At 37.2% G+C, this 25,865-nt stretch overlaps 1 protein-coding gene across 1 annotated transcript; it reads left to right on the forward strand.

The window, feature by feature from the left end:
• Positions 1-5,023: 5,023 nt before the first annotated feature.
• On the forward strand, positions 5,024-21,017 carry LOC101609849 (vomeronasal type-2 receptor 116-like). Its single transcript, XM_045137276.1, has 8 exons — positions 5,024-5,055; positions 5,635-5,772; positions 13,454-13,736; positions 14,123-14,918; positions 15,358-15,382; positions 15,938-16,154; positions 16,504-16,627; positions 20,104-21,017. Exons 1-8 carry the CDS (start codon positions 5,024-5,026, stop codon positions 21,015-21,017), a joined length of 2,529 nt encoding a protein of 842 aa, XP_044993211.1.
• Positions 21,018-25,865: the final 4,848 nt, after the last annotated feature.

A 25,865-nucleotide genomic window follows, 5' to 3' on the forward strand; every position in this document is an offset into this window, starting at 1 on the left:
AATTGCAAAATTTCTAGAAATGCATGACAATGAGAACTCATTGTACCAAAACCTATGCAACACAATGAAGGCGGTCCTCAGGGGAAAATTCAAAGCACTAAATGCCTTCATAACAAAGACAGAGAGATATCAAATCAGTAACCTAGCCATCCACATAAAGGCATTGGAAAAGGAAGAAAAATATAACTCTAAAAGCTCCAGAAGGAAAAAGAAATAATTAAGATCAGAGGGGAAATTAATGAATTGGAATCTAAGAAAACAATTAGGAAAATTGACAAAACAACAAACGTGTTCTTTGAAAAAAAATAAACAAGATTGACAAACCCCTGGCCAACTTGATCAAGCAAAAAACAAACAAACAACAAAAAAAGAGATGTTCCAAATTAACAAAATTCGAAATAACAAAGGAGAGATCACAACAGACATAAGAGAAATTGGGAGAATCATCAGGACATATTTCAAAAACTTCTACTCCACAAAACAGGATGATGTGGAGGAGATGGATAAATTCCTGGACACATACCATCTATCAAAGCTAAACTCAGAGCAGATTAATCTCCTAAATGAACCTATCACACTCATTGAAATTGAAAAAGAAATAAAAATCCTCCCCCAAAAGAAGGGTCCCAGACCACATGGCTTCTCAGCTGAATTCAATCAAACCTTCATGGAAGAATTCAAACCAATCTTCTTCAAACTGGGCCACACAATTGTAGAACAGGGAAAGCTACCCAACTCCTTCTATGAAGCTAGCATCTCACCAATTCCAAAACCAAGCAGAGATGCCACAAGAAAAAAAAAAAAAATCTACTGGCCTATTTCCCTGATGAACTTAGATCCAAAGATCCTGGACAAAATCCTGGCAAACCAAATCCAACAACACATCAAAAGCATTATGCACCTTTATCAAGTGGGATTCATCCCAGGAACCCAGGGGTGGTTAAACATAATGAAATCTGTTCATGTAAAACACTACATAAACAAGGTTAAACACAAAAAACACATGATCATTTTGATAGATGCAGAAAACGCCTTTGACAAAATACAACATCACTTCATGATCAAAACATTGGAGAGAATTGGCATGGTTGGTTCATATCTTAACATAATAAAGGCAATATACAAAACTCCTAATGCCCAAATAATACTTAATAAAGAGAGACTGGAGGAATTCACAGAGAGATCAGGAAGAAGACAGGCTTGTTCACTCTCACCTGTGTTCTTCAATATAGTACTGGAAGTCCTAGATCAAGCAATAAGAGAAGAGAAAGAAACAAAAGAGATACAATTTGGAAAGGAAGAATTTATTTATTTATTTATTTATTTTTGGTTTTTCGCGGTAGGGTCTCACTCTGGCTCAGGCTGACCTGGCATTCACTATGTAGTCTCAGGGTGGCCTCGAACTCTCGGAGATCCTCCTACCTGTGCCTCCCGAGTGCTGGGATTAAAGGCGTGCGCCACCACGCCCGGCGGAAGGGAAGAATTTAAGTTAGCTCTATTCACTGATGACATGATTGTATACATAAGAGACCTGAGAGACCCCATCACAAAACCCTTAAAGGTGATTAACTCCTATAGAAAAGTAGCAGGATCCGAAGTCAATGCACAAAATAAGATACAGAGAAAGATATTAACTAACTATCAGAATCAGGGGTCTTCAAAGTTAAGGAAAATAAGTCAGATTCAAACAAAAATATATTTTCTTTCATATTTTTATTTTAAATTTTTTGTATATACTAATGATCACAGAAGAATCATCATTTTGGAGAAGACAGTCTAAAAGTAGCTGGGAGATGGAAACTGATTTAAAAATGGACAAGAAAAACAAGATGACAAATATGTTCACTCTCATATGTAAAATACGAATAACTATATATGACATAAAACACAAGGGGAATATTTAGGGTAATGAAGGGAAAGAATTGGGTAAAGAAGGCACATAGGTAATTGAAGAGTATTATTCTCAGATTGCAATGCCACACACATTACTATTTCATGTAGAAATACATCATGTTACATGTTAACTAAAAATAAAGCAGTATATTACCTTTTGCCTCAGTGAAATATACAAGTGATTTGAGAGAAAGTTGTGTTTTGGGGAGGGAGGAACCCGAAGGTCTGAAAGATCAACAGCTCATGTGGATAGCAACCAATTTCTGGTTCTGAGAGTTGTAGGCCCACGACAACAAAAACAATACACTTAAGGTAAGGCTGCATCTCGTCATCCGGGGGCCCTTCTTTCAGGTGCTTCCCCCATATTCCTGTTGAAGGTTATATCTTTTAGCTGACTTTCAGGGATTAAGGTTTCTATGGTATTAGTTCATTTTGGATTTAGATTTGCCCCAAACATAATTCACCGTAGCCGAAAAAAAAAAAAAATCCAACCCTAATGTCTGAACCACGAGTTGTCCATCAGGTATGTCAGCAACTCAAACTGGTCCAGATTAGGAGCCAAAATGAGTGATAAAATGTGAAGCATTCATTTTCTGTGATTGGGTGTGTTCAGTGAGTATGATCTCTTCCATGTATGTCCATTTTCTACAAATTTTACAGTATTGATTTTTCCTATTCGTCAGAAGAATGTCATTTTGTAAATGTACCATAAATTCATTATCCATTCCTCCAATGATGAGCCCCTGGGTTGATGAAAGTTCTTAGCTATTATGAACTGAGCAGCTATCAAAAATGGTTGAGCAGATATCTATTTAGTGAGATTTGGGACCTTTAGGGTAGATGCCTAGTAAGGGAATAACTGGGTTTGTTTGGTAGCTCTATGATCGTCCTTTTCAGAAATCTCCATATTGTTTTCCAATATGGTTGTAAAAGTTTACATTCCCACTAACAGATAATAAGGATTCCTTTTATCCCATATCCTCACCAAAATTTGTTTCCAACTGATTTTTTAATTATCACCATCCTTACCAGAGTAATGTGGAATCTCATAATTTTCTTATTTGAAGACAATATATGATGCTGACACAATATGCAGATTCCTGTCTGGAATCTGGAAGAGAGCCAGTACCCAGGCAGTTATCCCACCTAGTGCTATAAAGCACTTCCTGAGCTACTGGGGGAAAGTGGCCATCAATGATCTGAGAAACCCGAGGTCTAAGCTACTCACTATGACAGGATATACATTCCAGTGCTATAGTGGCACACAGACTTGGTGGGTAACCAATAGTTTTCTTGTTGGCTAAGGGATTTGCTCAATGTAAAGAACCCCCTATCTGGAATTGAGAACCAGAGCAGAATCCTATGAAGGCAAAGATCATGCTTTTCAGTGACAAGATCTCATGAGTTTTTGGATAAAAGAGGGGTTGCATACATCAAATTCTGCTTAAATTAATAATGCTTTTCACATTTAAACTATACAGACTCATTCCCACTGGAGAACATATTATTTTATTGAAGGTAGCAAGAACCACGATGATAAGATACCACTTGCACTTAAACCAAGCTACAGATGAAAACCCCAAAATATTGGGGAGATGAGTAAGAATACCACTTCCATAGTGAACCTGATAACCAATGTCAGGGTGAAGGATACAGACCCTGAGGATATTCAACACCTACCAAAGCAGAGATATAGAGGCTCCTAAGAGTTTATCAGTGAAGTAGATTTAAAGCCCACTCAAAATGGCTCAGGAAATTTTGTGGAAGAGGTCGTGAAAAGATTATAAGAGCTACATATTGAAACATCATGCCCAGAGGCACTCCCACCCAACAGAAATAACTGACTGCTGCTTCCACAGTGCATATCCCACAACCCCATGGGGAATTCTTGTAACCCTAAAGAAGAAGGACCCCCAGCGGAATGCAGCAAGATGAAGGATAAGAGGGAACAAATACTTCATATGTACCTATAAAATATGCTGTTAATAAAGAAGATTTATATATAAAAAGAAAGAAATAATGACAGTAAATACTAATGACAAAATACTCAACACTGTCCACAGTGAAAACGAGAAAATGAATTTTCTCCCCTTCCGTGGCTGATTCTCCCTATTTCTATGCATTTGCCTCTCCAAATCCTCCAGGATCATTCTTTTCAGATTTGAAATCACTGAGAAATGATTTGTTTTCAATGTGGGGTCTTGCTCTAGCCCATGCAGAACTGGAATCCACTATGTACACTCAGAATGGCCCCAAGCCCATGACAATCCTCCTACCTTTGAGTCCCAAGTGCTGGTATGGAATTTGTGTGCCGCCAAGCCCAGGTAATGATTTTCCAATATTAATTAGATTTGAAATAATGAGATACATCAGGACAAGTGAGCCTTAATTCAAGTCCCAACATCTATCTCAAGTCACACAAAAAAGAAATTACTTAAATTTGCACAACTTTCTATACAGTCCATATAATAAAAAGCAGACTCATCATCCCATACTCATTTATGTAATTTTATTTTTATTTATTTATTTGAGAGAGTGAGAGAGAACGAGGCAGAGGAGAGAGAAAGAGCAAGAGAAAGAATGGGCTGGCCAGGACCTCCAGACACTGAAAACTAGCTCCAGATTCATGTGGCACCTTGTTCATATGATTTAAATATGTCCTATGGAATTGAATTGAGGTCCTTTGATTTTTCAGGCAAGTACCTTAACCCCTAAGCTATGACTCCAGCGCCCCCCCACACACTTATTTACTGTCCAATTGGCAACAGATAATGTGAAAGCAACAACAAAAATAATGCCTTACTTAGGTGATGGAAGTTCAGTGTAATAACATAAAAAATAAAGTTAATTTCAATGTGGGATTCTGTAATTAGGTAAAGATACATACTGGAGAAAATTGTATTAAAGATGAGAATCTTGGCTATCAAAACTTATTAGTCTGTGGGAATTTAGGAAGAAGATGAAGGTCATGTATTAGAACAAAAGTATGAATCATAGTGTCAGAATTTTTATTGGGAGAGTGACTGGGAATTTCTGGACTTGTCATGATTATTTTATTTATTTTGTACTCAGACAATGGGAAACCTGGAGTTGTGGGATATTACAAGCATGAAAATGCTATGAGCAGTGCATGGACCACACAGTAAATGCTGTGATGCTGATGTGAGTATTCTCTGCATTGCTTGAACAATGGAGGAGCCAATGCTGCCCATGTCTGCTTGAACTATGGTGAGCAGGAAAACTTTCTGACTGTTTCACCTAACATCTTGACTTGGAAACTCCAAGGAAATCCACTTACATGATTTCAGGTGCTATTCATCCAAATGGCTTCTTGAAATTAGTCTGAAAACAAGTATGCTCAGGAGATTGTCCCAGTGGCATTCATGCTTGGATATGCATGAACACACAGCACCTGAACCAACAGATGGTCCTCACAACATGTTTTTCAACTTGGTTTTTGACCTTGATGTAGAACTCAGATGCAGAGCCCCAGGGCTATGTTCTGTACTCCCCAAGGGAGGATGACACAGACTAGAAAGAAATAACTAGGGATATAAGTATCCCTTGTACTCAGCAGTAGTAGTGATGTGGGTACACACATAAGGAGGCTTATGTGATGTGTGTATCTACCTGATTCTGCACATTACATATGAACACAGACTGAGAGCTTCTAGATATGGGGAAACTGATAATTTTCATATTTGTCTTATTTCTTCAATTGCTTTCCATCCCCTTCTGCAGTTTGACAGAAACAAGCTGCTTTTGGAGAATAAAGCAAAATACAGAAAGTAATGGCAACATGTGGAAGGATTGTTTGTTTATAGTTGAGGCACCAAATGAACATAAGATATCCTATGATTCAATGAACCAGCTTTACCGGTAAGTTCAGTTTTGTTAGTTAGCTTTTTGTTTGAAAGTTATGAATAAAGTGTATCAAGTCTGTATATGGGTACAGTAACAGGATCCCTCGATATTTTCCTCCAAAGCATACCATACCACTAATGAAAGAATCAAATTTATTCTATATTTTACTGAGCAGAATTTTCCCACAGTCAAATGTAGCTGATTTGTTTACAGTTCAATGTAAATTTTCTTGCTGATTTGCAGTTTAATCCATTGTGGTCAGATAGAGTACAAGGGATTTACTTTTTCTCCTAATATATGGTGAATTTTATACAATGTTCCATGTGTTTCTTGGAAAAAAAAAAGTATGATCTGCAGCATTTGGATGGAATGTTCTCTACATATCTGTTAGGTCCATTTGTTACATGACATCATTTAGTCCATATGTCTCTCTATTTTATTTATTTATTTTTTTGTGGTGATGACCTGGCAATTGATGATAGTGGGGTATTGAATTCACCCACTGTAATTGTGATTGGTATTATCTATGACATAAAGTCTAATAGTGCTTGTTTGATAACATTGACATCCCCCATGTTAGGTACATATATATTTAGGATTGTAATCTCCTACTGTTGGAGTGTTCCTATAATCAGTACAAAATGACTTTTATCTTTCCTCACTAATTTTCTTTTGAAGTCTATCTTGTCAGACATTAGGATAACATTCCTGCTTGTTTCCTATGCATATTTGCTTGAAATACCATTTTCCATCCTTTTGCCCTAAGACAATGTCTATCTTTTATTGAGAGAGGAGTTTCCTGGAGGCAACAAATGGCAGGATCTTAGCTCTTAATCCAGCCTGCACGCCTGTGTCTTTTGGTTGGGCATTGAGGCCACTGATATTAAGAGTTGTTATTGGAAGGTATGTATTATTCTCTCCATTATTCTTGTTTGGTAATGATTCCTGTTTTCCCTTTACTCACTTGTTTTAACTGTTATTTGGGCATGTTTTATTTGTTCCTATTTCTTCCTGTCAGTGATTTGTTTTCTCTTCAGTGAAGGAATACTTCAAGTATATTCTGTAAGCTGGACTACTTGCCATAAATTCCTCTAGCCTGTTTTTGTTGTGCAATGTTCTTATTTCTCAGCCAACTTGGATAGACAGCTTTGCAGCACAAAATAACCTTGGTTGACAATTGTTAACTTTCAAAAATTTGAAAACATCTGTCTAAGCCATTCTGGCTTTTAAAGTTTGTGTTGAGTAATTTCATGTTATTCTGATGTGCTTGAATTTGTAGGTGATGCCTTTTTCATCTGACCGCTTTCAATGTATTTTCTCAAGTTTCCCTGTTTAGTAGTTAAATTATAGCATGGTGAAGCAAGGTGCCATCCAGATTTTGTATGTCTTCTGTTCTAAAAGCTTCTTTTATCATCAGTGGCATTTATTTCCCAATTTGGGGACATTTTTCTACTATGATTTTGTCAAAAACACTTACTAAAACTCTGGATTGAAATTCTCCTCTTTCTAACATACCCTAAAGTCTTCCTCTTATTTTCTTTTCTGTTTTTTCAAGGTATATCTCACTATATCCCAGGCTGACCTAGAATTTACTATGGCGTTTCAGGGTGGCCTCGAACTCACAGTGATCCTTGTACCTGTGCCTATGGGGTGCTGGGAGTAAAGGCATATAGCACCACACCTGGTATCCCTAAATTCTTATGTTTGATCTTTTCATAGTATTCTGGATACCTTGATGTTCCCATTCCTACCTTCCTATTAGTTTGTCTTTGTCTTTGTTGGACTGTATTAGGTCGGCCACCAGGCCTTCTAGTTTAGATATTATGTTCACTTCTACATCCCTTCCACTTGTCAGATTTTCACAGAGCTTTTTATTTGGCTGTCTGTGTTCTTCAGAGATACAGTTTCAACCTTCTTTTTCTTCAGTGATTCTATTTCTGTAGAAAGCTAGAATTTGGAGAACGCATTGTTTTCTTCTTGCTTCATATAGAGTTTCCTTTCCTGACAATAAACACCATTGGCATTTGTTCTTATTAACATGCCGAGACAAAGTGTCCGTTCAAGGAGCTGCCCATCTTTCACTCAGGAGCACATAATTCCTAAAGTCTGTGAAAAGGGAACAATTTTCTTTGTCTGTCTAACCCTGGACAGACTTTTCTCATAGCTACTCATCTCTCAGATAATAGGTCTATGAGATTCCATTATATTTCCCTACTTTTGACATAAAGTGTAGGGAGAAGAAAGGTGCCAATGACGCACTGTTTTCCTATATTACTGTGTGTCATAAGAATACCATGAATTTGAAATATAATCAGTCAGGTGTATTGTCCTTATTCCTTTTAATGCATTAATGAAGGACACACTTAAGAAAGGACTGTCAGGCTAGAGAGATGGCTTAGGGGTTAAGAACTTGACCATGAAGCCTAACGACCCCAGTTCGAGGCTCAATTCCCTAGGACCTACGTTAGCCAGATGAACAAGGGGTTCACATGTCCGGAGTCTGTTTGAAGTGGCTAAAGGCCCTGGCATGCCCCTTCTCTCTATCTCTCTCTTTCTCTTTCTTTCTCTTTCTCTTTCTCTCTCCCTCTCTCTCTCTCTCTCTCTCTCTCTCTCTCTCTCTCTCTCTCTCTCTCTCTCCCTTTCTCTCTGTGTATGTCACTCTCAAATAAATAAATAAATAATGAAAAAATTAAAAATGACTGTATAATATTTTTATTCCTGGTAGGATAGATGGCACTCAAAGTTGTGAATACTTACACCACTTCTGAGAACCTAAACTGGTCAGTGTTACAAGTGGTACTGCTACAATTTCATAGCAGGATTTACATGTTACAAACAGAAATTTCTTTTTTTCACTTCTTATAATATTTCCTTTAATTAAGTTGACACTTTATATGTATACATCAACTGTTGTTACCTTCATTCCCCTCCTTCTGGCCCACATTTCACTAAAATCCCATCTAGTTGGACTATTGGTATTCACCATGTATGTACTGGTAATGAATTGTGAGTAGAAGTCTGTCATTGTGGGGAATGCAATGCTCATGAATATTTCATCCCACCCTGTGGCTCTTACATTCTTTCCATGCTCTCTTCCTCAAGATTCCCAGAGCCTTGATCACTGTGCTCTATGTCTACCTTAGTGTGGAAATCTCAGCATTCTGGATTTCTGCTTTATTATGTTCATAGTATTATCAGTGTGTCTATCTTACCCTGATGCACGTTGTGAAGTTCCTCATGGAAGCAGCATTCTTGCACATCTAGGTAGTTCTTTTGTGTTTTCATTTGGGCCCTAGATTCTGTGCTAGGGGTGGTTCACTTGCTGACATAGAGTAGGTGATCCTTATTCTGTTGGTATATATTTGGTTGCTCTTTGTTCTTATTCCTTTCTGAAAAAGAAAAACAGATTCTCCAATGTAGAATGAGATGATAATAGATTAAAATGTATAATGATTGTAAATTATGAGAGATTTTTTTGGCTGAAGATGGTTCTCATTGGAGTCTATCATCTCCATCTCCTTAGGATTCTGAGTTAGCACTTAGTTCTTGGTATGGTTTCTTTTCCACTGAGTGTATCAATTAGCTAACTGGAAAGGCGTTGTTTATGCACCTAGGGAGACTGACAGTATTGCTCAGGTGTGTACATCTGCTCAGTATGGCTTCTTGGATATACCATAGTCTCCTGATTACTCACAGTTTTGTTGGCTGCTTTTGTACAGACTCTCATAGCATATTTTCAGCAGTATATGGATTAACCATCTTGGTGCTGACTTCCTTCCATATTCAGCCTGATCCTACAATGATCTGTGATATTCAGCATTGGTTGCATGTGGTTTCCTCGGCATTAGGATCTCAAGTTTCCCTTTAGGTGGTTAATCAAGTGATTTGGCAGAAATATGTCTTGTTTAGCAATACTCATAGGTCTCCTCAGTCAACAGCTTGATGTGGGGTGTATTCAATTTCTTGTACTTGGATTTGATAGCCAGTGCCAAACATTTTATGGTAAGGATTCAGTCCACTCTGTCCAGGGTGCATCTTACCAGAAAATCCCTCCATGCTGCTATTGATGGTTTATATATTTTACTCTGCTATTGAAGTGAAAGTATTTTTCTGTATCAATACATATTGTTTGATGAATTTGGGAGCCCCAATGTTAGGTGCATATATGCTTAGGATTGTAATGTCCTCCTGTTGGAGTGTGCCCCTAATCAATATAAAGTGACCTTCCTTATCTTTCTTAACTAACGTTGGACTTAAGTCTAACTTGTCAGATATTAGGATAGCAACTCCTGCTTGTTTTCTAGGCCCATTTGCTTGAAACACCATTTTTCAACCTTTCACCAGAAGATAATGCCCATCTGTTGTAGAAAGGTGAGTTTCTTGGAGACAACAAATTGTAGGATCCTGCTTTTTAAACCAGTCTGCAAACCTATGTCTTTTGGTTGGGGCATTGAGGCCCTTGATATTGAGATATTATTGAAAGGTGTGTATTTATGTTTGCCATTTTTCTTTTTGTGGTTCTGCCTCAACCTTTGCTCTCTTGTGTTACCTAGTATTTGAGTATTGCTTGTTTTTTCCAGGTTCCTTATGTGTGTGCTTTTCTTTCTCTTCAGCATGGATGATTTTCTGTACAGTGGGTTTTGTTTCAAATACTCTTTTAGCCTGTTTTGTCATGGAATGTCCTTATTTCTCTGTCTATTTGAATGGATAGCTTCACAGGATAACCTTGGTTGACAGTTGTTATCTTTCAGAATTTGGAATACATCACTCAAATCCCTTCTGCTTTTCAATGTTGTGTTGAGTAATCTGCTGTAATCCTGATAGGCTTTCCTTTGTAGGTAACTTGATTTTTCTGTATTAAGAAAGAGGTCAAGATTTATGGTCTGTTGAGGGATCCAAGTTAGCTTGTGACCAAGTGAGACCCTTCCCTGGTGCAATCCCAGTTACCTTTTTGGATGATTTTGGTCTCATTCAAGTTGCCAGCTGGGTCGTTGGGCCACTGTTCTATTTTCTGGAGCTGGGCACTGGCTTTTTCTGTGGGGCAAACTGAGCCTGGCAACTATCCGCCGCTACTGCTGATGAAGATGCCGCTGCTGGATCTGCCGCTGCTTGAGCCACTGGTGCTGGTGCCGGAACCCCTGAGGTTGCTGCCAGAGCCAGAGTTGTGGCTTCAACCGCTGCTTCCACTGCCGGAGCTAGATCCACGACTGCCGGAGCTGCTTCGGCCTGCCTGTGTGGGCTCTGGATGCTCTGGATCTCTCCTACTTCTCTGCTGCCATTTTAATCTCTTACACACCTCCCCTTTTAGTAAAAGTGTGCATTTTACTGGGTTTTCTTTGGCTTTTTTTCCCCTAGGCTGCTTTGGCAGGCTTCTTATGCTGCCATCTTAACCGGAAGTCTCCTCTATCAATACATTTTGGATTTTGTTTTACTTATGTTTCCATGTGTCTGTCCCTTCCCATTCTTGTTCCCCAAACCATCCAATCCCTTTTATTTCTCCCTCCTATTTTTTGTTCAATATCACAGAAATTCAAGCTATTCCAGTTCAGGAACCATGGATGTGGGAAACAATGTGGCTTTTGTATTTTTATATATGAGTGAGTGTTCACTCACTATTGTCTGTTCAAATCCTGACAATTTTCCTGCCAATTTCATTATATTATTTTGTTGATAGGGTTGAATAGAATCCCATTATGTATATGAACCACATGTTCAATATACATTTCCCAAGCGATAAGCATGTGGGTTGATTCTTTTTCTTAGTCATTGTGATCTGAGCAGCTAATATCATGTTTCTGGATTTAAGAGTGGAGCATTTAGTATAGATGCCCAGTAGAGAAATGGCAGGGTTAGTTGTTACCATTATTTTCATCGTTTTCTAGAGTCTGCTCATTGAGTTCTACATTGACTGTACAAGTTTGCATTCCCATCAGTAGTGAATTAGGCATATCCTTTCCTTGAATGTTCTCCAAATTTACTGCAATTTCTTTTAAGATTCCCATCCTTTTTGTAGTGTGGTCTAATTCCATCATAGTTTAAATTTGCATTTCCTGATTATTAAGAACAATGAACATTTTTATAGATGAGTTAGCCATTTAATTTCTTGCTTTGGCAATTTCCTGTTGAGTTCTCTGCCCCACTGTTGGAGTGCATTGTTTGTTTGTGTTATTGTTTAGTTTTTTGAGTTTCTTGTACATTCTGTGTGTGAGTCTTCTGTCAGGGGTTTAACTGGCAAAGATGTTCTCTCCATCTGTAGGCAGTTTGTGGGCTGTGTGTAGGGTATTTTGTCTCTAGACAAGCATTTTTTCTTTGTAAGATTCCACTGCTTGAGGGATTTATTTTTCTGAATTACTGTGGTATTATTCAGGAATTATGTCCCCAGTTGTATTTTGTAGAGAGTTCAACCTTTTGTTTCATCCTGTAACTTTAGAATTTTGAGCCTTATTTTGAGGTAATTCATCCATTTGGAGTTGAATTTTTTGCATGGGAAGAGGAGTGGGTCTAGTTTCATTTTTCTATATGAAGTTATTAAATTTTTCCAGGAGCATTTGTTGCATATGCTATATTTTCTCTAGTGTATATTAGTGTAGTCACTTGAACTACCTAAAAGTTATATGTTCATAAAAGGACTACAAAGAATAAATGATTATGAAGAACTATTTTAAACATGAAGCCAAAATACATCTACGGAAGGACTCTAATTAGCTAATAACATCATATATATATATTTGATATATATATATATATATTTTATATATTTGATATATATATATCAAAGACATAATAGTAAGAGTGGTATACAGGAAATCCAAAAGTTACTTTGGCAGGGAGAGCCAAAAGTTTAAGTGAACATGAAATTTTCAACATCTGAAATACCATGAAATTCGGAGGTTTTTTTTTTTTCCTGCTTACTTGGTAAACTAGAAGTCTAGTAGTGATACATAGAGAGAGAAAAAATGTAAAGGCAGAGCACAATGTCAGAAGATTGTATTCATAATCACCAATAACTCAATTGTTTTGCATTGACAAAAGTTATTATCTTTCTCACAACTCATCTTCCCTCCATTGTATCCATATCCGTAGAACCCAATGTTATCTCCTGCCCCCTTACATGTACTTGACTACCAAAATGATTCTAAGCACACCCAGCCACCACTTTTCTCCACCTGTTTCACCTGTGGCGAGTATCACACTTGGTCCACAGAAACACACATGACTAGTTTAGGCATCTTGACTAGTACCTGGTTTCTTTTCCACCCACACTGCACACTGCCAGGTTCCAAAGAGTGTAATGGAGCAGTTTACTCATATCCATGATATTCTTCCTAGCTGCATGATCATTCCTAGGATACCAAATTTGAGTCTGAGTGTAGAGCCAGTCTCTTTTCCCCTCCTACTGCATATACCGCCTGATTCTGGGAAGCCACACATTAGAGGATGTCTCACAAAGCATTACTAAATATGTTGTTATGGCACCAAATAAATACATAAAGAAATTCCTGACAGTAAATTCTAGGTGGACATATGTGTGTGTGTGTGTGTGTGTGTGTGTGTGTGTATTTTTTTCAAGAAGACAGGAGTAAACTACAAATGAGACAAAGAGAACACAAAGCAATTATCACATGTAGTATATGTCCACTTTAATTGTTATCTTGTTTGAAGCCTCATCCATAATGATTACTGTGTTTCTTTTCAGTGTTCCAGTCAAAAAATTTCAATATATTCTGACAATGCTTTTTGTCACTGAGGAGATCAACAGAAGTCCCAAACTTATACCGAACATGTCTATTAATTTTAATTTCAGTCCTTCCAATTGTGAAGATTCATGGATTCTTATCTCTTCTCTAAAAGAAAATAAAGAGTATATTGTTCCTAATTATAACTGTGAAATAATGCATTGTGATTTAATATTGACAGGACCATCATGGGCATCAAGTAGCCTGATAGGGACATTGCTGACAACCTATAATTTTGGACAGGTGAGACTTTGTAATATACAGAGTAGAATTCTTGTCTCCTTTTTAACCATATTCATGTGCTTAGAGATATTTCCAGTAGATACTAGGTTTATCCATGTTTTTTTCATATACAGTTTATAGAGAAAATAATCAGTGATTTGGTGAGGTATCAGCAAGTAATTTTTACAAATTGATAAGAAGAACTGTAGAGACATACAAAAAGATTTCCTACAATCATTAAACTGTTCAGTGGAGTCTTATGGATAATAAAATATGACAACTGATGTTGTGAACAATCAACCATCCCAACATTCTTCCCAAGTGGTGATCATCATAATTCAGATCTTAGATTGAGTTTTCTTCCAATGCTCTTGCTCATGTTGATTTCTATACTCTTTGTCCTTTAGATTCACTATGGCCCATTTCATCCTATTCTGAGTGACCAATTTCAGTACCCTTATCTGTATCAGATTGCCCCCAAGGAAACAAGGCTGCCTTTTGCCATAGTCTCCTTAATGCTTCATTTCAACTGGACCTGGGTGGGGCTGGTAATCTCTGATGATGACCAAGGTAATCAATTTCTCTCAGACTTCAGAGAAAAGATGCAAAGAAATGAGCTATGTTTAGCCTTTGTGAATGTGATCCCACTAAACATGAACTTATATAATACACGGGCTGAGAAATATTATAAACAAATTGTGATATCATTGGCAAATGTTGTGATCATTTATGGTGAAATGAATTCTACACTGGAAGTGAGCTTTAGAAGATGGGCATATTTAGGCATACGTAGGATTTGGGTCACCACATCACAGTGGGATGTCATCACAAATACAGGAAGAGACTTCATTCTTGACTCATTCCATGGTGCTTTCACATTTTCTCATCACCTTCATAAGATTCCCAACTTTAAAAAATTTATTCAGACAATGAACAAATCCCAATATCCAATAGACATTTCTGTGATGCGATCAGAATGGATGTACTTTAATTGTTTGGACATTGAATCTAAATGTAGAACACAGAGTAGGTGTTCACCAAACACCGCATTAGAATGGTACGCAAGTCAAGGACTTGACATAGCCATGAATGATGAGAATTATAACCTATACAATGCTGTGTACGCTTGGGCATATGTCTGGCATGAAATATGTTATCAACAGATAGATGGTCAGCCATTGAGAAAATATCACCGTGAGGACTGCCCAAAGGTATGTAGTGTCATTAATGTTTCTTTCTCAGTATTTCCATACATGTTTAAACCGATTTTCTGGGAGTACTCTAAATTTTGGGTGTTTCTACATTGTTTCATTCCCTAGGAAGTAAATCTAGACTGAGTTTATCAGTTACTTTTTTCAGGGCAAATTCTTGACCAGAACAACTTAGTTGAGAAAGGTTTCATTCTACTTCACATTCAAGACTGTAGTCCTTCGTGATGGTGACACCATGAGAGCAGGCCTGAAACAGACTGCGTCCACGGCATCTGCAGGCTGTAAGCAAGGGTGATGAATATACGTGTTCCAATGAAATAGTGCCACTGCATTGTGTGAGCTTTCCAGGCTTAGTAATTAACCTAAAAATTCCTAGTGACATGCCCACAGTTTTGTTTCCATGTTAATTGTTAATTCTAACTCCAGTCAAGCAGACAGCCATGAAAAAGCTTCACTGTGTATATACATGAAGACACTGAATTATCTAACATAAGTTTTGAGTGATACATATTTTATGTGACACATGATCCTGATACCATGTCCAACTGTTTTAAGCATTTGATATGTGCTTCCAGTATTTTTATCATGCACTGTTTGAAATCTAGATGTAATCTTGCTGTTTTCCATGCCAAATTATCCTGATTAGTGTTATTGAGAGGTCACATGAGAGTTAAAGTTAGTCTGTCTTACTGCTATTACTGAAGACCTTGATGCTATAATGGTTTTTTGATTTCTATAAATATAGTGGGCTTTCAGGCTGATCTCAATAGCCTTTCTGATATTTGGTGATCAATTTTAGGAGTTTCTCTAAAACTATACTTACAAAAATGTAGCAATATTTAATTTATCTGTGGAAATTGATTTATTTCACACTATTAGTTACATGCACTAAAATTTATTTCTCAGAGGAGAGTTGTAAAAAATGGAAAGGTATTACTACTATCACATATTATGTATATCTGTGTATGTACATAATTGGAAAATCATACATTTCTTTTAGTTTTACCACAGTCTGAAGAGCATCCAATTTATTAACCCTGTTGGAGACCTAGTGACTCTTAATGTGAAAAAAAATTATGGTACAGATTATGATATTTCCCACATTTCAAATTTTCCACAAGGTCATGGAATAAAGGTGAAAATAGGACAGTTCTCTTCATATGGTTCCCTTGGTCAACAATTGTATTTGTCTGATGAGGCAATAGCATGGGCCACAGGGAGTAGGAAGGTATGTCGTACCTAACTGTAATGCTTTACTCTAGACCTAAACAGATCAAATCATGTGGGGCCATGTGTGGCCCTCATGGTTTGGTCAGGTGAAACACGGTGTTTAGGATTCTCTTTCCAGGGTCATAGATTTTCTGTATATCTTCTGAAAAATAATTGGAAATGACAAATTATTTTATAAAAATCTTAGTCACTATGACAACTATCAACATAGTAAATCGAGTGTGACACTTCATTTTTATTGTAGTTGTGGATTAAAAGTTTAATAATTGTGATTGTTTTAACTATATAGCTATGAATGTAGTGTATAACAATGTAAATTTTGAAACTACACTTTTGGTTCTCCTCAGATTCCCTCCTCTGTGTGTAGTGAGACTTGCAGACTTGGTTTCAGGAAGTTACAACAGAAGGGAAAGGCAGCCTGCTGTTATGAATGTTTCCCCTGTGGAGAAAATGAGATTTCTAACAAAACGAGTAAGTTGATGGTTTAGAGCCTTTCTCCAGTTTGACTGTTTTCTCTACCCACAGTGGGAACTTGCAGGGCCCTTCTGGGAACCTGAAAGTAATCACTTGGTTGAAATGACAAATACTTGTGAACATGAAAATAACATTCACTTTACTCTGTGAAACACATTTTAGGTACCTAGTACAATAATTCTCCAACAATAAAAAACCCTCTTTGAGATCCAATAGTTAGTCATTATGTTATTGCTATCAAGGAATGTCACACATACATATAATCTCCTTTAAATATTCATAAATGAAATTTATAAGAAAGAATTTTTCACATCTTTATCTTTCCAGTACCTCATAGGCTGCTGATGGAAAATAAATGCTCAGAGATGTCATTATTTTGGCTTTAAAGACTTATTTTATTTATTTACTTATTAGGGGGAGAGAGAGAGAGAGAGAGAGAGAGAGAGAGAGAGAGAGGGAGAGAGAGGGAGAAAGTGAGTGTCAGAGACTCTAACCACTGCAAACAAACTCCAGATGCATGTGACACCATGTGCATCTGGTTTACATGGGACCTGAACAGTCAAACCTGGGTCTTTAGACTTTGCAGGCTTTACTTTAACCAGTAAGCCATTTTTACAACTTTTTTTTGCGTTACAGATATTTATTCTTGCAAATATGTTCAATGTAACAATAATATCTAATGAGTATCTATGAAGTAATTCAGAAAGCAGTTGATTTTAACACTTTAGACAGTAGCATATAACAGACATTAACAACCTTTATCAAGAAACGTAGATATTCTGATTAAAATATAGTATGCATTGTTTCAGATATATATTGAAGCATTTAAGAATATATTGAGAAATGTTCATAGGTTAGAAATAATGATGAAAAGAAGTATGTATTTCTGAGATATCAAGCCTACTAGTTTGAGCAATGTATGGATGAATAGGTGTTATTTGAGGTTGCCCTCTGTTTTACAGGTAAGAAGGCTAGACGGTGTATGGGGGTGTCATGTTAGAGTAGAACATAAAGGCTGCAATATATATTATCAAAGATATTTAAAAGTGATATAAATATTAATTCCTCAATATTTTCATCTATTATAGCTTATAGTATACTCTCATACCCAGTACACTTCTCAGTGTAGCAGAAGTCAAAGTGGACAGGGAGAGGTATTGGTATATAGTGTAAAAAAGGAATGAGATTGACATTAAGTTTTGGGTGTGACTTGATGATGTCATAAAAATGGATTAAAATAATCTTACTAGAAATACGTAAAAACTGTGTTCATTCAAATAATACTTTAATATACAATTAAAAATAGTTTAGTGATGACGATAAATTCAGTATTAACAGGGAAGTGTGTTTTTCATTTGTACATGCTGGCTATGTTACACATACCAAATAAAATGGAATGTATGGCCTTATAGTACAGAATAAATATTACATGTCTACATGATTTATAAAAATGTATGCATGTAAATTTAAAATACATGATTAAGAGAATTAATATTAGAGTTATAAATGTTAAAGAAACTCATTTATGGAAATACTCAATAGGAGATACCATATATTTCTTTTAAATCCCATTTTATTTAATTTTATTGTTTATTCTTATTTATTTATTTGAGAGTGATAGAGACAGAAATAGGTAGAGAAAGACGTGTGTATATGTGTGTGTGTGTGTGTAGATATATATATATATATATATATATATATATATATATATATATATATATATGAAAGAGAGAGAGAGAAATGAAATGGGTATGCCAGGGCCTCCAGCCACTGAAAACAAAATACAGATGCATGTGTCACCTTGTGTAACTGGCTTACATGGGGCCTGGAGAATCAAGCCTTGAACTAGGGTCCTTAGACTTCACAGGCACGTGCTTAATTGCTAAGCCATATTTAATTTACAGCCCCTAAATTCCATTTTTTGATTCATTGTAGTCACAATTAAAATTGTGAAACACCATGGTACAAAATCCAACTTCCACATGGGAAGAGCTTCTCCTCATTTCACTATTATGGACCATGTTAGTTCTTTTCAAAGTTGGCAAGTTTTCTTGCTCATACTATCTTGTCAATAATTTCTTGGCCAAATTCTGCTAAAACATAAACCAGGAATTATTGAGGTAGAATTTGGCAAAATAGGTAAATCATATGTCCTCCCAAAATTAGCACATGAATACCAACTCCAAGGAAATGGTTTGAAGCAATAGTGATATTAGTGTTAATTATATCTTGGGGTCTCCATTTTCATTCATATTTCTTAAAAATATATGTTTTGAAACTATAATATGTACCTACTGACATTTGAGTACAAAACTACAGGGAATCACCTGTTACAGACAGACAGACTTCATAAGACAAACCTGTAAAGTGAGGAAACAATCACATTTTTTGGTCTAAATTTATGGATGTTGTCTATTTTTAGTATCATAAAATTGTGTACTTCTCTGGTCTTGGATTGAACGTTTGACAGAACTCTGAGCTAAAGGACATTTTTCTTTTAGGCAAACCAAGCAGACTCATTTTTTAAATGAAAGGCAGCCTGAGCAAGAGGGAGGGAGGGAGAGAGAGAGAGAAAGAAGAGAGAGATAGAGAGAAGGGTGGGGAGGGAGAGAGAGAAAACGAGAATTGGGGTGCAAGGGTCTCGAGCCACTGCAGCTGAATTCCAGACATATATGCTATCTTGTGCACATGTGCAAATTACTCATGTGTCACCTTGTGCATCTGACTTATGAGGATGTGATGGGTCAAGCAGGCATCCTTAGGCTTTGCAGACAAGCATCTTAGTTACTCATTCATATCGTCTCTAGTAGAAGTTGTAAGAATTATCTCAAGCCGGGTGTGGTGGCACACACCTTTAATCCCAGCACTTGGGGGACAGAGGTAGGAGGATCGCTGTGAATTCCAGGTCAGCTTGGCCTAGAGTGAAACCCTACCTTAAAAAACCAAAAAAAAAAAAAAAAAAAACAACCTCATGTAAGCGATGTTATTATATATATAATTCTAGTACACTACAACAAAATTATTTTATTCTTTAAAAAATGATTAGTTAAGTGAAGAAAATACAGATTTGTTATGCTGAGATAGCTCAACAATTAAGACACATGCATTCAAACCCTAACTACTTCAGTTAATTCCCAATTACACACAGAAAGCGAGGTGGACAATGTGGTACATGTATCTGGTGTTTGTTTCCAGTAGCTAGAGTTTCAGGAGCACCCATTCTCTCTCTGTCTTTCTGTCTCCCTCTCCTTGTAAACAAATAAATAAAAATATTGTTAGAAACTTTTGTTTCTCTCACCATAACATGATGTTCTTTCTTAATTGTCATGATGGGTATAGAGCAAAGTACCTTAATTATCAATAGGAACAAAGAGTACAACTATAGTTCACCTCAGAGACACTTGTTTGCAGAGTGCTGTTGCTAAGAAGGGAATACTGCCACTATCCTGATGATTCTCTGCATTGTCTGTCAGATATGGATCAATGTGTGAAGTGTCCAATCAATCAGTATGCCAGCATACAGAAAAATCACTGTCTCCAAAAATCCTTGATGTTTCTGGCTTATGAAGACCCCTTGGGAATGGTTCTGGCTTGTATAGCCCTGTTCTTCGCTGCCCTCACTGCTCTTGTTCTTGGGGTTTTTGTGAAGCACCAAGACACACCGATTGTGAAGGCCAATAATCGAACAAACAGCTACATCCTGCTCATCTCCCTCAAGTTCTGTTTTCTCTGCCCATTACTCTTCATTGGACATCCCAACAACACCAATTGCATCCTGCAGCAGATCACATTTGCAGTTTTGTTCACTGTGGCTGTCTCCACTGTTTTGGCCAAAACAGTTACTGTGGTTCTAGCTTTCAGGGTCACTACTCCAGAAAGAAAGATGAGAGGGCTGCTGGTATCAGGAACACCTAACTTCATCATTCCCATATGTACCTTAGTCCAACTTGTTCTTTGTGGAATCTGGATGGGAACATCTCCTCCCTTTGTTGACACAGATGCAGACTTGGAACTCGGCCATATCGTCATTGTGTGCAACAAAGGCTCAGACACTGCCTTTTACTGTGTCCTGGGATACTTGGGATCTCTGGCAGTAGGGAGCTTCACGGTGGCTTTCCTGGCTAGAAACCTGCCTGACACATTCAATGAAGCCAAGTTTCTGACTTTCAGCATGCTGGTGTTCTGCAGTGTGTGGGTCACCTTCCTCCCTGTCTACCATAGCACCAAGGGGAAGGCCATAGTGATAGTGGAGGTCTTCTCTATCTTGGCCTCCAGTGCAGGGTTATTATGTTGCATCTTTTTCCCCAAGTGCTACATCATTTTATTAAGACCAAGTAAAAATTCTTTAAAGAGGAAGAAGATAAAAACATATTGTCCAACCAACTGATTTTAAATTTTTCCCTCATATGTATTAATTTAAAATATATCCTGTAGAAACCCTTACACTATTTAAGCACTATTTTTTTTTAATGGTAAGATATTTGTTCATGTGTAAAAGTCTTATTTGTTCTCTAATATTTTCAGCTTCCTCACAAAGCCTTCAGGCCAGGTACCATTTTCCAACACTAACAGAAATCCAATTTTACAAAAGGGCATATGTCTCTGGAGATTATTTTCAGAAGGAGGAATAATTATTTTCTCACATTTATTTCAAATTTGTAAATAAAGACACTTAGGAAAAAGCACTTTTGATATAATGTGTATTTTGTTCCTATCAGTCTTCATAACTTCAAATATATCTGATTCACTTGTCATATTGTTTCAAGGAAACCTGCTCTAGCTTGCTAGATAGAGCAATTGTCTTTGAGCATGTCTAAAAAGGTTGTAGTTGAGTATTAAATAAATATTCAAAGATATAGTGAGGGTAGGAGGTAGAAGAAGACTTCCCTTGGAAGAAGCAGAGGCCTTATCTTAACCTGTTCTCAATACACGTTGAGGTTGTCAAAGTGTGTAGAATCTACTGGATAACTTGAGGAATGGTAACTAGGCATAATACTATGTCGACCATGGAAGGTCTTTGTCTATTATGTTAGAAGACAGGGGTGCCTTTGAGAATCTGACACAGTTGAGAATAAATTTGGCATTACTTATTATTATAATACTTATAATAATATTACTTAACATGTTTGTAATTTAGTTGTTTGTAGATTATGAAAACGTTGGAATTTATGAAACCTATAATAAAATCAACATTTGTGGTTTTATTTAAGCATTTATAAATTAGTAATTATTTTAAAAATTGTGCATCATTCTAAGTAGTGTAACATCTGCTGAGTATCACTTGCTATACAAAAGCCATTTTTTGATGTAGGATCTCACTCTGGCCCAGGCTGACCTAGAATTCACTATGTAGTCTCAGGGTGGCCTCAAACTCATGGTGATATTCCTGCCTCTGCCTCCTCAGTGCTGGGATTAAAGGCATGAGCCACCACACCTGGCTTTCTTTTTTTTCTCTCTCTCTCAAGGATTCACCTATTGGAGGCTGTTACCACAAGCTCATAGTACAAAAGAAGTGTGATTAAGAACTGGTCCCTAGTAGATCTTCATTGCTTATCCCTTTCTTGAAGCTAGATTACTTTTACACCTTAGTTTTTGTCCTTAAAATGCCACTCTCCATTTTTATGGCTTTAATTGTGATAGCATCCAAGATACTGTGACAAATTTTTTGAACTTCCTTTTGGATATTTTGATCTGAAACTCTTAGCTTACTACCCAAAGTAATTTTAAATAGAACCCAAATATGAGGGAATATGCATGGGAGCAGATAGTTAATCACCTGGAAACTTGAAACAGAATATGGATGGATTAAATCACCAGTCATTTTATGTGTTGATGAAGGGAATATACACAATGGAATGCCTGCAAAACTTCTGTGAGAGTGAAATTATTATGCATGGACTATATGAAAGACAGCCAGGCATGAGGAATAATCAAAGAGTAAGAGATAACTCTTGTTATTAATGTCAGCTTTCTGGTGTATGTAAAATGATTATTTATCACATCATCTGCTTTTCCTGACTATTCTTTGTCTTTCCTGAATAAATGTATCAGCATTTGTGCTCATGAAACATGAACTGATGTCAAGCCTGCATGTCTGTGTGAGCAGTGGAATTTTGAATGTAATATGCTAAGTGTTAATCATAGTTGCCAAGGGAATAGTTCATCAACAGTCTTATTTTTGGTTGTTTTTCATTTGTGTGACACCCAGAGTTCTATCCTACACTTGCAAAACAGTAAAAACGATTCAAACATTTATCCATTCCCTCTTTAAAAACTGTACATATTGATGGGAGGGTAATTCTCCTTTATGAGTAAGATTAGGGCCAAAACCCACCAAACTATGATGAAAATGGAAGAAAAAGACATTCATAGGTTATATCACAAATTTTAAAAATGCACAGCATGCTTCTGTAGAATAGGTATGTGATATCATATTTATTTTTCTAAAATTACCTAAACTACACACATCACAGTTCTCCTCAAATTGTCAGTGACTGAGTGCACATTTCAGCTACCATAACTACATTCATCATTGTTCATCTAGTTATTCATTCATTTCAGCATTCTTTTTTGCCTCAATCTTCTGTAGATGTCCATTATGTCTAAATGTTCTAAGATTTTATTGAGCTCTCTCATATTTCTGTTGTGTTTCTGTTTGAATGATCTGTCTATTGCTGATAATGGTGTATTTAAGTCCCCAACAATGATGGTGTTGGTGGTTATTTCTGTTTTGTTGTTAAGTAGGTTTTGGTTTATGAACTGTGGTATCCCTGTGTTTGGTGCATAGATTTATGACTGTAATATCCTCTTGCTTGATTGTTTCCTTGGTCAGTAGGAAGTGGTGTTCTTTGTCTTTTTTGATAATTTTTGGTTTGAAGTCTATTTTATCTGATATTACCATGGCTATGCCTGCTTGTTTCTTATTCCAATTTGCTTGGATTATCATTTTCCACCCTTTCACCCTGAGGAGGAGTCTGTGTTTAGTGGTGAGGTGTTTTTTTGGAAGACAACAGATTGAGGTGTCTAATTTTCTGATTCACCCTGTTAGCTTGTGTCTATTAATGGGTGAATTAAGGCCATTGATATTTAGTGTAATGACTGTGAGGTTTGATTTTATCCCTGCCATAAAATGTTAGTTTATGTGGTTTGGTGTTTTCATGGATTTTGAAGATTTTGTGCCTTCTCTGAGCTTTTTTTTTTTTTTTTAATTGTGATCTTGTAGGCATGAGATTGATTATTTGCTTCTTCTGTATGGAGAACTTCTTAAAATACTCTCTGTAGATCTGGTTTTGTATCATATAGTTGTAAAGCTGAGTTTTTTCATGGAAGGTTTTTCTTTCAACATATATTTTGAGGGATACTTTTTTGGGGTATAGTAGTTTGGATTGGAAGCCATAGGTTTTCAGTGTTCCATTCCAGGCCTATCTTGATTTCAGGATTTGCATTGATAAATCTGAAGTGATTCTGATGGTGTTACATTTAAATGTGATGTGTTGTTTTTCCATAGCTTCTTTTAGGACTTTCTCTTTGATGTCAATGTTTACAGTCTTAATGACAATATGTCTTTTAGTGTTTCTCCTTTGGTCCAATCTTCTTGGAGTTCTGTTAGCTTCTTGCATCTTGATGTGAATTTCTTTTGAGAGAGTGGAATGTTTTCTTCAATTATTATGTTAAATAAGTTATCCATGCCTTCGGTCTGAAGTTCTTCCGCTTCTGGTAATTCCATGATCCAAATATTAGGATGTTTAAGGGTATCCCACAATTCCCTCATGTGCTGTTTGCAGAAATTTTTCAACTTACTTAAACTTTTGCACTCTCAAATTGTTTCTTCTGTTTTGTCTTCCACCTCTGAGTTTCTATCCTCCACATGGCTGACTCTATTCTTGAGAGCATCTAAGGTGTTTTGGGCTTGTTCATTTAGGTTTGCATTTTCTCCTACTTTTCTGTGTATGGTTTCCATCCCCTCTGTCAAGTTCCCTTTTCACATCATTTTCTGATTTTCTTGATGCTTCTTAGAATTCCTCCTTGCATTCTTTATGTCTTCATTTAACATATCCAACTGTTTTTTTCCCCCATTTTACATTATATCCTTTAATTCTTTCTGGACCCCTTCCATTTTCTTATCAGGCTTTGTTGTTTTTCTGCAAGTTCTACCAGTACCTTTGTCAGGTTTTCATTGTTCATAACTTCATTTTGGGGTTCTGATTCTGTTGTCTCCTTTATGCTTTGATTAGAGACATCCATTGTAGGACTGGGACATGTTATTGAATTTACTTGCATTTGATTTTTCATGTTATTTGTTTTGCATTGTGGTCTGCCACACTGTGAGGGGCAGGGGAGGTGGTGCTGCTTTGTAATGGCAGAGATGGGAGCAGGAGCAGGGGCTGAGAGGATCTGAAGGTGCATAGGAGTGGTGTCTGGGCAGAGTGATAAGGGTCACCAGTCACATGGAGGTGGGGCAGGGTGGGCAGAGGTGGTCTGAAGTTGTACAGGGTGGGAGTGGGGTTGAGCAGAGCAGGTCACAGTAACAGCTCGGGCAGGGTGGGGTGGAGCAAGCAGAGCAGGTTTGAATTTATGCAGGGGCAGGGGCAGAGCATGGCAGAGTGGGTCAGAAGTTTCGTGGGGGCAGATGGGATGGAGCAGAGTGTGTCTGAAGTTGTGCAGTGCAGGGGGAGAGTACAGTGGAGTGGGTCCGAAGTCATATTGGTGCAGAGCAGAGCAGAGCAGAGCAGAGTAGGTCTCAAGTAGCATGGGAGTGAGGCAGTGTGGGGCAGAACAGGTCTGAAGTTGGGCAGGACTGAAGTGGAGCAGAGTGGAGCAAGTTGAAGTTTGCATGTGGGCAGTGCCAAACAGGGAGGGTCTAAAGTTGAGAAGGGCAGGGCTGAGCACAGTGTGTCCAAAGTCATGAGGGGGTGGAGGAAGGGCTGATTGGGGCAGTTAAAAGTGGGGGGGTTCAGGGTGGAGTGGAGCAGTTTTGATATGGCAGGCATGGGCATGGATGTAGATACATATAGAAAACATTTGATTACTGAAATAGATTTAGCTAAAGAATTGCACAAGAGAGTCAGGCACGGTGATGAATGATTTTAATCCTAGCACTCAGGAGTCAGAGTTAGGAGGATCACCAAGAGTTCGAGCTCACCCTGAGACTACATAGTGAATTCCAGGTCAGCCTGCAGTAGAGTGAAAACCCTACCTTGAAAAAGAAACAAAAACAAAACAAAAAGAATGGCAC

The sequence above is a fragment of the Jaculus jaculus genome, chromosome 18, assembly GCF_020740685.1.
Source record: "Jaculus jaculus isolate mJacJac1 chromosome 18, mJacJac1.mat.Y.cur, whole genome shotgun sequence".
NCBI lineage: Eukaryota > Metazoa > Chordata > Mammalia > Rodentia > Dipodidae > Jaculus > Jaculus jaculus.

Bases quoted from the DNA above. Each gene is read 5' to 3' on its own strand.
- LOC101609849 (XM_045137276.1), top strand. From the start codon at position 5,024: ATGGACCACACAGTAAATGCTGTGATGCTGAT. The intron at 5,773-13,453 runs GTAAGTTCAGTT...GTTTCTTTTCAG, and splicing joins TCAATGAACCAGCTTTACCG to TGTTCCAGTCAAAAAATTTC. The intron at 16,628-20,103 runs GTAAGTTGATGG...ATTGTCTGTCAG, and splicing joins TGAGATTTCTAACAAAACGA to ATATGGATCAATGTGTGAAG.